Below are 12,431 nucleotides of genomic sequence, written 5' to 3' on the forward strand. Positions count from 1 at the left end.
CAAAATCAAAAGCCTCAGAAGAGCCCAAAGTGGAGAGCTTTAATTTGTGGGATAGTGATTAAGAGTGGTAGACTTGTAATCTGGTGAACCGGGTTCGTGTCTCTGCTCCTCCACATGCAGCTGCTGGGTGACCTTGGGCCAGTCACACTTCTCTGAAGTCTCTCATCCCCACTCACCTCACAGAGTGTTTGTTGTGGGGGAGGAAGGGAAAGGAGAATGTTAGCCGCTTTCAGACTTCTTCGGGTAGTGATAAAGCGGGATATCAAATCCACTCTTCTTTTTCTGCTTCTTATGGAATAGGATACCCCTATGTTCAAATCCCTGTGATGGAGTGAGCGCCCTTTGCTCGGTCCCAGCTCCTGCCAAAAAGTGCAAGTAGATAAATAGGTACCACTCTGGCGGGAAGGTAAATGGTGTTTCTGTGCGCTGCTCTGGTTTCAGTGTCCCGTTGTGCCAGAAGCGGCTTAGTCATGCTGGCCACATGACCCGGAAAAACTGTCTGCGGACAAACGTCAGCTCCCTCAGCCTGTAAAGCGAGATGAACGCTACAACCCCAGAGTCGTTCGTGACTGCACTTAACTGTCAGGGGTCCGTTACCTTTTTAAAATTTCCATTGGAGAAATGTTGGAGGCTATGAACAACTGGGGTGGAGGGTAAACTTTGGTGATTCCAATCATCAGCATACAGCTCCTTTCTGAATACCCTATCCTGTGTATTGTTTCTTGTAAAGTGCGACGGAATGATGGGATCATGTATGCTTGTAAAAACTAAGTATCCTATAAGCGGATTCTGTAGTTATTTAGGGATTGTTTATTTATTTAATTAATTGCCCTCCTCCCCGTTTTTTTCAAATTGTATTTTATTAGCATCACACACTAAGAATCCGGTGGTAGGGGGGGAAAATTGAAATTATTTTATTAGCATCACATTCTCCATTTGCATCCACATGGGATTTTTTAAAATATATAACTTTGCCACAGAAACTCCCCCTGCCCCCCCCCAGCTAAGCTGTGGTGAACTCCCTAGCTATAGCACTGACACTTATGGGGCCTGTCAGCACATGTTGGAGAGCACTCACACTTTTTTTGTGTGTGTGTTATTTGGCTCTCCCCCCCCCCACAAAGCAGACTCTCTTCATGTCAAAAGAAGAAGGAGAAAAAAACCAACCCATTTTGAGGCATGACATTTTCCTCATGACAGTCTGCCTCTGAACTGCACTTGCTGCCGCGGTGGTTAAAAGGCTTACAAAGAGAGTCTAACAGCCAGTGGCCAATCGAGATTGTGCAAGCCACATCTGCTATGGATGAAACACGCGCGAGGGAGAATAAGGACTTGGAGGAAGACTGGATAAAAGGGCTACGACGGGAGCCTAGCTGGCAGGTCAGTGATATAAAGGTGTCTGTGAATGCTTGGAAGTATGCTGTTATGTCTTAAGTGCCAGTAATCTCTAAACTTTGCAGGCGAAGTACAAATGAAATATGCTTCGTTGATTTGCAGCTCAGCAGTTTGCGGAAGCCGATTCGCAGGGAATCAGTGATCATTATGTTTTCATTGTCTTGGGAAGAATGGCTAGGCGATTCCAAATCTGTTTAGTTCAAATTGCAGGGGGTGGGGGTGGGGATAAGCAAGGTTTTGAAAATCTGTAGACATTTCTAAATTTATACTTCCCTTAATAATGGTACTTACATTAACAAGCTGCAGGTGTGCTCTGCACTGTTAAAGGAAAAGCACCGGGCTTTCTCTCTCTCTTCTTGTGTAGTTGCAAGTTTATTGCATTATAAAAACAGAAAGCAACACCTGTCACCCTTTTGCTTCCATGGTGTCATAGTAATTTGTAACAATGAGTTTTGTTTTGTTTTCTTTTAACCTCATTTAATGATGTGACCCTTCCTTTTAAAGCATGGTGCATGCTTGCCTTATTATACCGGGCTAATAGCAGTTTTGCATGCATTCATTCCCTCCCTCCAGGCAAAGGCAGTTTTCATTTAGGTGAGCACTGCAAGGCAGTACTGTTTACACTCAGAAATACCTGTTTCAAATTTGCGGAATTAGATATTTCCATTTTGTAAGCCGATAAATGAAATCCTCTGCTAAGCACCACTGAGTGGCTTTGATTGCTCTTTACATTACATCCTACACAGCATATCTGCACTTTTTTTCTCTGCTCTGGTGCATTTTAATTAGACAATCAACAATATTGAAGAGATATGTCACACGGTAGTTTCTCCCTTCTTTTGGCACTCCTCACAAGCTGTGTTTTTTTGGGGGGGGGGATTGCTGCTGTTAACAGATTCTGATAAAGTGCTAACACAATCTCTTTCTGTCACGAGAAATTGCTCAAAAGTACAGGGCTAGTAAAGATTGCCACACATGACAAAATCCCTTTTTTCCCCCACGAGAAGGAAATGTATATATTTCAAATGTACCAGATTCCCCCCCGATTTCACACTGAGAAAGAGAACCATAACAGTAATCGGTGTTACTGCAAAATGACCTTGGTTGTACTGGGGGTCATCCAACACTTTGGAATCATTCAGAGAACAGAACTTAACGTTCATATAGTGCCGTGAGAGAAATGCTTGCTGGATTTTAGCTACTAGGAGATTTGGATATTAATAATAAAAAAATGAATGTTTTGATATCACTTTATATCAGGTCATGCAACACTGCCCTGTCCTAGAGGTCAAGGGCATCTTCTGAGAATTGTTGAGAGAGTGCTGTTTAGTGCTGTGCTGAAAATGTATCCTGTCCCCCCGCCCCAGCCATTATCCATCCATTAATGAAAAAAGAAATGGTGTTTTAATATGATCAGATTTGGTGAAATTCTTGTGGCTGGGTTCAGGGTTGTTGTTATGCTTGCTATACAGTGGTGCCTCGCAAGACGAAAAGAATCCGTTCTGTGATTCTCTTCGTCTAGCGGTTTTTTCGTCTTGCGAAGCAAGCCCATTGACGGATTAGCGGATTAGCGCCATTAGCGGCTTTTAGCGGCTTATCTGCTGATCGGATCAGCTGATAAGCGGCTTAGCGGCTTAGAAAAAGGGGGGGGGGAGAAAAAAAACCCCGCAGGAACTTGCAAGACATTGTCGTCTTGCGAAGCAAGCCCATAGGAGATTCGTTTTGCGAAGCACCTCCAAAACGGAAAACTCTTTCGTCTAGCGAGTTTTCCGTCTTGCGAGGCATTCGTCTTGCGGGGCACCACTGTACTTAGAGGTGTTTGTGAGTGCTGTGACTTCTACATAACATCTCACCAGTAGTCTGAACTTCATCCTCCCCCGATTCCACCAGTTGGGTTTTAATACCCAAGAGGAAGACATCAGGACAGAACTCCTCCTCTGGGCCCTTTTCTGGTCAGGGTGAGCAGGCAAGGAGGTTGCAGAGTGCTAAATAGATGATTACTGAATAGGAATAAAGAAGCACCTCTCTTACGACCTAATCCCTGCACCAGCCAAAATTCTAAAGACACTCTCAGGTGCCCCCCAAATGAGGCAGGATAAAAATGGAAACCTTTTGCAGAGCAATAAAGCGTGTTCACATCAAAAGAGAGCACGTGTTGCGGTTGGGGCCGAACAAAACCCCATGTTAGTGACCAGGCCATAGATGGCTAGAGGCCTGGGAGCAGACTGGAGGATGTTGTTACTGGGGCAATTTGGATGTTGCCAATTTAGGGGTGGGATCAATGGCTTTATAAGCAGGGTCCACAGCTTTCTCTTTCTCTTTTGCTGTGGACACCGGATCTCATGGAGCACTTGGACTGTCTGGAGGACAGTGATGCAAACTTCTCATTGTCTGGTTACATTTCTTTATTTCCCCCTTCTTTTAATCCTCTTTAGTCCCTTAAATAATTTAATTCCCCTTTTTCCTGTTCAATTTCCCACCCCACCCCTTACCCTGCCCTGTGGGAAGATTCTCCCTGTATCTGTGGCTTGCCTTTCTTTCGCAAAAAGGTTTCCCCCATTTCTCCTGTTGTAAATTGTGGGGCTAGTCAGGGCTGTTCCCAGCTTAGCTGGAATCACTTTCGTTTATAGCACCCCCGAAGGTTGGCTTTATTTGAGTGTGTGCAGCGCTGTTGGCCAAATTTTAATCTAGCCTTGGGCGGGAGCACTATTTTGAGTTCCTTTAATATTGCTATGAGACTAAGATTCTCAAGAGCAGAGGCATGGAGGCCTATTCGGCCTGCGCATAACTTCCAAGCCTAAGTCTGCTACAGGTAGCAGTTAATTGTTAAGTCTCTGACCTCTCTATAAGAATGTACCTGCTTGCAGGCTCAGTTGCTGCTAATGTATATCTGAGGCAGACAGAGGGCGGCAGAGGCTTTCAGTGCCTACAATGACTATGAGCACTCTGTATATGCTCTTGAACTATGCTGTTTCTGAACAAGTTTATTTTCTTTAAGTTTGTTTTGCCCTGATAGTGGCGACTGCCATTTTTTAGGCGAGCCATTGTGGTTTAGTGGCTAAAGTGTAGGACTAGGACCTGGGAGACAGGGTTCATATCCCCCTCTTAGCCATTGTTATAACAAAACAAAACAAACTGCTCCTTTTGGGCTATTCTGTTGCTGGGTAGTTCGGCCCATTTGTGATAAAAGAACTTTGGGTTTCTTGAAGGGGTGCTTCCCTCAAAAAGGGCAAGCAGGGGTACCTGGACAAGCTGTGGGCTGCCTCAACTCTGCTATTTCACTGGAAACATTTATGCCTGGCCTAGCAGGTGATCCTAGGGCTTTGCCCTAGAATTCGATGGCCTGGAAGCGTTTCCGGCCTGAATAGTGTCCCCATGTGGTCCACGAAGCATTGGTTTCACCAGTTCCTTACATTGTTTAGTTTTTGCAGACTATGACTGGGCTTTTGCAAATGCCTCAAGAGCTTGCCTCTCCTGCAGGGGATGACTTGTGGACGCCCCAGGTGTCTTCTTCCAGAAGGAAGCATCTTCGAAGGCTGCAATCCAGGAGGAGGGCAAAGAGGAGCAGGGATCATGATTCAGACATCACCTTGGACCTCTACAGGGGTCAGGGTGAGGCTGTCCTGGGTCTTTAGGGATCATCCTGGATAGCTCAGCTGGTCAGCGCATAGTGCCGGTAACGCCTAGGTTGCAGGATTGGTCCCTATATGGGACAGCTGCATGCTCCCCCATTGCTCTACCTGGACACTTAGGTCCAGTGTCGAGGGCCTTTTGGTGGTTCCCTCACTGTGAGGGATGTAACAGGCGCCAAGTTTGCAATATGCAAGCGGGAGAAAGCACCTTTGTGTGCCCGCACTGCAGTTTGCTCTGTGCGTTGCAGGGCACAGCGCTGCACGGGCTGCATTTGCATTGCATTGCGTGAGAGATTTGCATTTGCATTGCACAGATGTTGTGTGCATTGCACAGAGGGTGCGAGTGCATTGCACAGAGGGTGTGAGTGCATTGCACAGAGTGTGTGTGCATTGCACGGAGAGTGTAGTGGCATTGCACAGAGGGTGTAGTGGCATTGCACAGAGTGTGTGGGGTTTTTTTTTTTGTTGTTGTTTTTTTTTTGCATTGCACAGAGAGTGCATTGCACGGAGTGTGTAGTTGCATTGAACAGAGGGTGTGTGCAGTGCACGGAGTGTGTAGTTGCATTGCACGGAATGTGTAGTTGCATTGCATGGAGGGTAGTTGCATTGCACGGAGTGCGTTTTTGCATTGCACGATGTGTGTAGTTGCATTGAACGGAGTGTGTAGTTGCATTGCTTGAAGTGTGTAGTTGCATTGAACGGAGTGTGTAGTTGCATTGCATGGAGGGTAGTTGCATTGCACGGAGTGTGTAGTTGCATTGAACGGAGTGTGTAGTTGCATTGCATGAAGTGTGTAGTTGCATTGCATGAAGTGTGTAGTTGCATTGCATGGAGTGTGTAGTTGCATTGCACAGAGTGGGTAGTTGCATTGCATGGAGGGTAGTTGCATTGCATGGAGTGCGTTTTTGCATTGCACGGAGTGCGTTTTTGCATTGCACGGAGTGTGTAGTTGCATTGAACGGAGTGTGTAGCTGCATCGCACGGAGTATAGTTGCATTGCATGGATTGTGTGAGCACTGCACGGAGTGTGTTTTTGCATTGCGCAGTGTGTGTCTGAAAAGGAAGCTGGCTCGGCGGCAGTTTGTCGGGACCTTTTTAGCGTTTCTGGCCAGCGTCGGCCCTGTAAATTTACGTTTTATGATGGCAGCACAAGATGCCCCCTGCCCAAGCGGGGCTGGAAGCTGGCAAGCAATACCTCAATACTTTTTGCCCATATTCCCATTTTATTTAGGGATCCAGTTGGATATCGTTGCTAAAACATACCACTTGCCTATGGAGAAGCTGTCTGCCTTGAAGGAAGTTATTTTTGTAATACTTCCTCTGTAGCAAGTGATGCTTCATCAGATCCGATCTTGCTGGGTCACTTAATTAATCTTGCATGCAGAGTGGTTGCCCCAGGCCGCCCCTTCCCTTCCCACTAGGCCAGGCTGCCTGCGGCCTGAGGTCCCCTTACTTTTCTCATGCAATGGTTGCAATTCCTAAATGTTGAGGTCCCCTTACCTTGCTCATGCAATGGGATCTCATGCAATGGTTGCAATTCCTATATGTATGCAATAGTAGTTGGCCATGGCAGGATACTTGCACAGGGATCTTTCAGGTTCATGCTGATGCTGCTGGATCTTTGCCCTGTGGTTTTTATTTCAGGGGCTGCTGGTGTGCAAAGCCATGGCCTCAAGCCCGGTATGGTGAGGCAATCATGTGACCTAACTTTTGAGTTTTCCCCATTGTAGCAGCAGTTCACATGGGGCCCGAGGAGTTCAGTGACCATCGGATCTGCTTTTGGTCTGATAACCAGGTAGTGGTGAGCGTCTTGGCAAAACAGTCCTCACGCTCCAGCAGAGTCTCCGCCCCTCCGCTCACGTGTTGGAGCTGCGCAGCTTAAGGTTTAATATTGTGCTTCTGCTCTCCTGATTACGGGATCCTCTAATGATGTCTCTGACACTGTATCCCATTTTCAGATGGAGCGCTTCAGATCCTGGGCTCCAGACACTCAGCTACTGCCAGACTTTTCCAGACCACCTGTGGCATTTTGACAACAATTAGTAATTTCAGAGAGCGGCAGCTTCCATTTCCCCTTCTGCTTTTAGTTCTTATGGGAAGGCCTGGATGGATTTCTTAGCCTTAAGCTGGCAGTCCGCGGCCATTCAGAGGAACTGGCCCCCATCCTCTGAGCAGATCCTGCAGTATTTGGTCCACCTGCCGCAGATTGGGCGTGCTGTTCTAACTATCGGAATTCAGTCCGCTGCAATGTCTGTTATACTGAAGCTTTATTTTTCAGAGACCCTTGCATAAAGTTTGTAATGCGCAGGGCCTTGGAAGGTTGGAATAGGCTCCAACCTCATAGGGCAGTGGGCAGGAAGTCGGTCAATTTTACCTATGCAGGATCTGCAACAAGTTAAAACTTGTCTGCTGGTAAAAGATCAAGGCGAGACTCCTTTCAGTTGTCCATTGCATTTTCGCACTGAGGGTTGGGGAAATGGTTGTTGGAGCCAGCACAGGGCTGAGAGTCTGGAGGCTTATTGCTTCAGGACTTTTCCTTATCTGCTTTGGAGCTTGTCATTAGAGTTGGGAACTCTAAAACAGACTTAGTGGGCAGGAGTGCTACAATCAGGCTTCCCATTACAGATGAGGAGGGCCCTTGCCCAGTTATGGATAACAGAATATTTGGCTTTTCATTCCCTGGGGGCTGGCCCACTCCTAGTGCATGAAAATGGGTTCCCGTTAGCCAGGCATCAATGTGCTTACGTCGTGCACCAGTTATTACAGCCTGCGGCTTGCTTACCGCTGAACACGCCTCATTCCTTACGATTAGGTGCTGCTGCAAAGGCTGCACACTGGGGGCCTGTCAGTAGACAGGATTGTGAATACGGGTCATTGGAAGTCTGACGCTGACAAGGGTTATATCAGGAAGTGTCACAATGATGTCTGTGCTGATGCTTGTCTGTTATTTCCTTTTCTCATAGGAGCAGCGGTGCACATTTGGGCCACAGCACTGTACACTGGGCTGGCAAGTGCGCTGACAAGTCTGGACTGGGGCGCCATCTCAGTCTTCCTGCCCATGTGGACATATACTGGATGTCCAGATGGGGAATGCTTTGGGAGGAGATCCTTCCTTTGGTGCGGTCGAGTGTGACCTGTGGTCCTCCCGCAGTGCTGGTGGTACAGCTGGGCAAGAATGATTTGCTGTCTTCCTCCAGCATAAGTTTGCATTCCTGCATGCAAGAGGGCTTGGATTGAGTTGATGGCAGCTCTCCCTGGACTCAAAATAATTTAAGGCATTGGTTCAAGGTGGTCTGGAGGGGGGGTTGGAGCACCTGTCCCCTCCAATGCGCAAAGATGTTCCATTAAGGGAATCCAAGGATTCGCCATGCTTTTGTTGACCCCTTTCTGAGGGGTAGGGCCATGCAAGAGTCCCTGGGAGCATTTGGGGGTGAGCTTGAGTCTGATCCTGGTTCATTGCTCCCCCATGCTGTTTACTGGAACTGACGATATGGTGGGGCCCAGTCGTCAGTGCTGCCCTGCTGAGGTCAGGTGCAGCTAGTCGGGAACCAATGCCTAGACAAACTACCACCGAGCAGGCCAGAAAGCATGTTAATATGGCGGTGGAAAATAAAATAAATAAAGTAAATCAAATAAAATAAAATAACATATAAAATAAAATAACAAATAAAATAAAATAGGTCCTTGCTTTAGGTGGTTCTGTGATATTGCACCCTGCTATTTTCTTCAAGACTGTTCCCCTCTTTGGGGCAGATGGGGGGTGCATCTTTCCCCTATGGGGAACGACACCTGGCGGGATGCGATTGCCTTGGGATTCATTGCTCCCCCACAATGTTGCTGGTACTGACGATATGGTGGGGCCCAGTCGTCAGTGCTGCCCTGCTGAGGTCAGGTGCAGCTAGTCAGGAACCAGTGCCTAGACAAACTACCACCAAAGAGGCCGGGAAGCATGTTAATAAGGAAGTGTAAAATAAAATAAAATAAAATGAAATAATAATTAAAATAATAAAGTAAAATAGGCTTTGCTTCAGGTGGTTCCATGATTTTGCACCCTGTGATTACCTTCAAGGCTGCTGCCAGCTTTAGGGTGAATATTTCCCCTATAGGGAACGACACCTGGTTGGCTATGGTTGCTTTGGGATTGAAGGAAGGGTTGCATTTGTGAGTGGTTTGGCGGTGAGCTAAGGCTCTGTGGCGGTTAGGCATTGGTTAAATTGGTTGGTGGAGGGGTATGGATTGGCTGTGCCTGCCCCTCCAATGCTGCTGCAGACGGGTATTCCGTTAAAGGAATTCTGAAGCTTACCATCCCCTTCGTCCAAACCCTTGGAGCAGGGTGCGGGCCGCGTAAGCTTCAAGGAACAAGCGCGGAGTAGCTGAGGGCCTGTGACGCAGCTCCAGCTGACTCTGTCCCTTGTTTCCTCCGGGACTGACTAGGGAGTCAGTGCTGTCCCCCATGGCGGGAGGGGACAGATAGTCATAACCAATGCCTAAGCAACCACTCTCAATTTGTATTTAAATAAAGTTGTGGCCAAAATTATGCCAAAAACCTTAAACAAAAATTATGTGTGATGTGTGAGTTATTGGGAAGGGGGTTTTGGTGGACCTCAACACGCAAAACTTTTGAGATATTGGAGGGCAGGTTTAAGCACAGCAAATGCATTGCAAGAATTCTCTAAATAGAGAGGTTTTTTTAATGTTACTGGAGCATGATAATTGCCTCTCACTGGTGGTTTCATCTCATGGCAATCTAGTACCATCTAAATCCACTACCAATATGTCACTGATGGGGCCAGGCGGGCATTTGCCGGCATTTTATTTTATTATATTTTTATTTATTAAATGTGTGTATCACCCTTCGTCTGAAGATCTCGGGGCAGTTCGCAGTATGTCTCATGTGATCAGTCTATGCCATGTGAGCACTGGATTTGGGCATTACTGGAGCATTATGGGGTGGCACATGGGGACGTCATGTAGCAGTTAAGAGCAGGAGCTGGGAAGTTCTCTTTTAAAAAACGTGCTTCTTCTATCATCTTATTAAATAGTCCCAAGCAACCTTTGGCCACCACACCATCTTTCACACCCACACACCCAATTGAAACAGTACTGATTTACCATAAAAAGGTAAAGGTAAAGGACCCCTGACAGTTAAGTCCAGGCACGAATGACTCTGGGGTTGCAGTGCTCATCTCGCTTTAGTGGCCGAGGGAGCCGACATTTGTCCACAGATAGTTTTTCCAGGTCATGTGGCCAGCATGATTAAGCTGCTTCTGGTGAAACCAGAGCAGCGCATGGAAATGCCGTTTACCTTCCCACTGGAGCAATACTTATTTATCTACTTGCACTTTGACGTGCTTTCGAACTGCTAGGTTGGCAGGAGCAGGGACCGAGCAACAGGAGCTCACCCCATCATGGGGATTTGAACTGCCGACCTTCCGATTGGCAAGCCCTAGGCTCAGTGGTTTACACCAAAGCGCCACCTGCGTCCCTGATTTACCATACCAGCTTGTTAAAATAATGTATGAGAAGCACCCAAAGAGAACTATCTCCTAGTGGTGATAGGACTGGTCAGTGACGAGGGGTGGAACTGCATACCTAGCCTTGCAACAGCAGAGTTACTACTGCTTACAGTCGGGTGAGTGGCAGGTAGGTCAGCACGGGGTGATTGGTGGGAGCACTGGACCGGATCTGCCAATGCTTTTGCACAGCACTGACCTCCCCTCTCCCTTGGTAAGTAGCAGTAACTCCTCATCCAGGGAGCAGCAGCATCCCTCCTCACCAACTGCTCCTGGTGATACTCTTGTTGTTATTGTTGTAGTTCTTGTTATTATTTGATGTGTATGGGGTGTTAGGGGAAGGGTAGTACCTGTCATACTCCTTCTGGCGTTGTTTTTCCACCTTTGGTCTCCACCCTGCACTCAGCACTCCTTTGTGGCCCCTAGAAGCTGTCAGCATGTGACAGTGGCCACATCCTGGAAAACAGCTTTGAATGGCCAGCTAAACCAGGCGAGGGTAGCCGATGGGTCTCAAACCCTTGTTGAGTTAGGGACTTCCCCCGCATGCAAAGACAGTCTTCGGCAGATGGAGCGGACAAGACCAATCGTGGGCCCAATGGCCAATAAGATGGTTTCTACACGGGCTGTAGAGGGAGAAGTCTGGTCCTAAACCTCCACTGCCTTGCGGATATCTCTTGGAGAAGGAAAGGCTAAGGAGTAAACCCTAGACACATCCAGAGTTGGTGTCCCTGAGACGGTTGGGTGGTGACATGTACGCCTCCTTCCAGCAACTCCTGCAGCCAAGCTCTGCTCTGCTATTGCTCTGCTTTCCTTTGGACCACATCAGCAAGGCTGAGAGGGAGGTCTTGTCACCTGAGCAGCTTAGGACCTCTATGTACACTGCCCAGGCTTTGCTCCTGAGAGGCCACTTTGGAGCTTCTACTGCAGTGGTTTGACTTCACAAGCTGACACCGAACAACTCTTATTGGGCCAATATTTTTAGTCTGTCTGTCTGTCTGTCTGTCTGTCTCTCTCTCTCTCTCTTTCAGGTGCCAAAAAAGGCAGAATATATTTTTCTTCCCACCTTGCACATACAAGGTCAATTTCTGTTAAAAGTCCCCAGATATGTCAGTCTGACTCTAGATGATGCAAAATGTGAGAATCACTTACATAAATAGGATTGGAAAATATATAGGTCAAAAAGTCCCAAGAGATGAGAAACATCGTAATCGCAGTGCCTTGTCAGTGCAGCAATTTCTCCTGCTGACATGCTGAGATCTCAAATACTTGCAGTTTTCTTCTCAGGTCATGTTTCAGTTTGTTATCTGCTTCTGGACCACCTGTGCCCTGGGTTTATTTCTTAATTTCTGTGTAATTCTAAAAATGGTTTCCATAGAGAATGACAGACACAAATGAAATCTAAAATATTAATTATACATTTTGGATAATTAATTAACAGCACGAACACACTGGATGAGCTTTTGTTTTGTAGGTTTCAACCATACAGTTATTTTGAAAAGTTACTTTTCCCTTTTATAGTTACTATGCTGTATTTGAAAGAAATCAATCACCCTTACATTATATTTAAATTAGTGATGCGTAGAACCTGCCCCATTCCCAAGAAATCTCCCCAGTTTTGTTGTGCTTTCTCTTGAAATTTCTCAGATATTTAAAATGAGAAGGAGCTGTAAGATTCACCTCAAATTTCACTTCCTGAATTTTTTTTTACCACAGATCCTAACCGGGAAGTTTTGTGACCAAAAAAGAAAAAGAGCTGAAATACAATCCTGTGAGCATCAAGGATGTTTAAATCCAATTTACTTCAGTGGGATTTAAAACAATCCAAGCATATGCCATGTTGCAGCCCTTACATGTCAAAGATGAAATTAGTTGGCTCCCAGCTCTCTGGCAA

The 12,431-nt window shown here is 46.7% G+C and overlaps 1 protein-coding gene across 3 annotated transcripts in view; it reads left to right on the plus strand.

Moving 5' to 3' along the window:
- PPARGC1A (PPARG coactivator 1 alpha) overlaps positions 1–12,431 on the plus strand; it is a 663,528-nt gene that overhangs the window by 311,472 nt on the left and 339,625 nt on the right. The window contains exon 1 of one of the 3 annotated variants that reach the window (XM_082237363.1): positions 1,281–1,380. The exons of the other annotated variants lie outside the window; for them this stretch is intronic. Within the exon in view, the coding sequence (XP_082093489.1) occupies positions 1,300–1,380 (81 nt within the window). The 5' untranslated portion in view covers positions 1,281–1,299. Of the gene's footprint in view, positions 1–1,280; positions 1,381–12,431 lie in introns of those variants that run through there. 3 annotated transcript variants of the gene reach the window in all.

This window comes from Podarcis vaucheri (genome assembly GCF_965113315.1).
Source record: "Podarcis vaucheri genome assembly, chromosome: 9".
NCBI lineage: Eukaryota > Metazoa > Chordata > Lepidosauria > Squamata > Lacertidae > Podarcis > Podarcis vaucheri.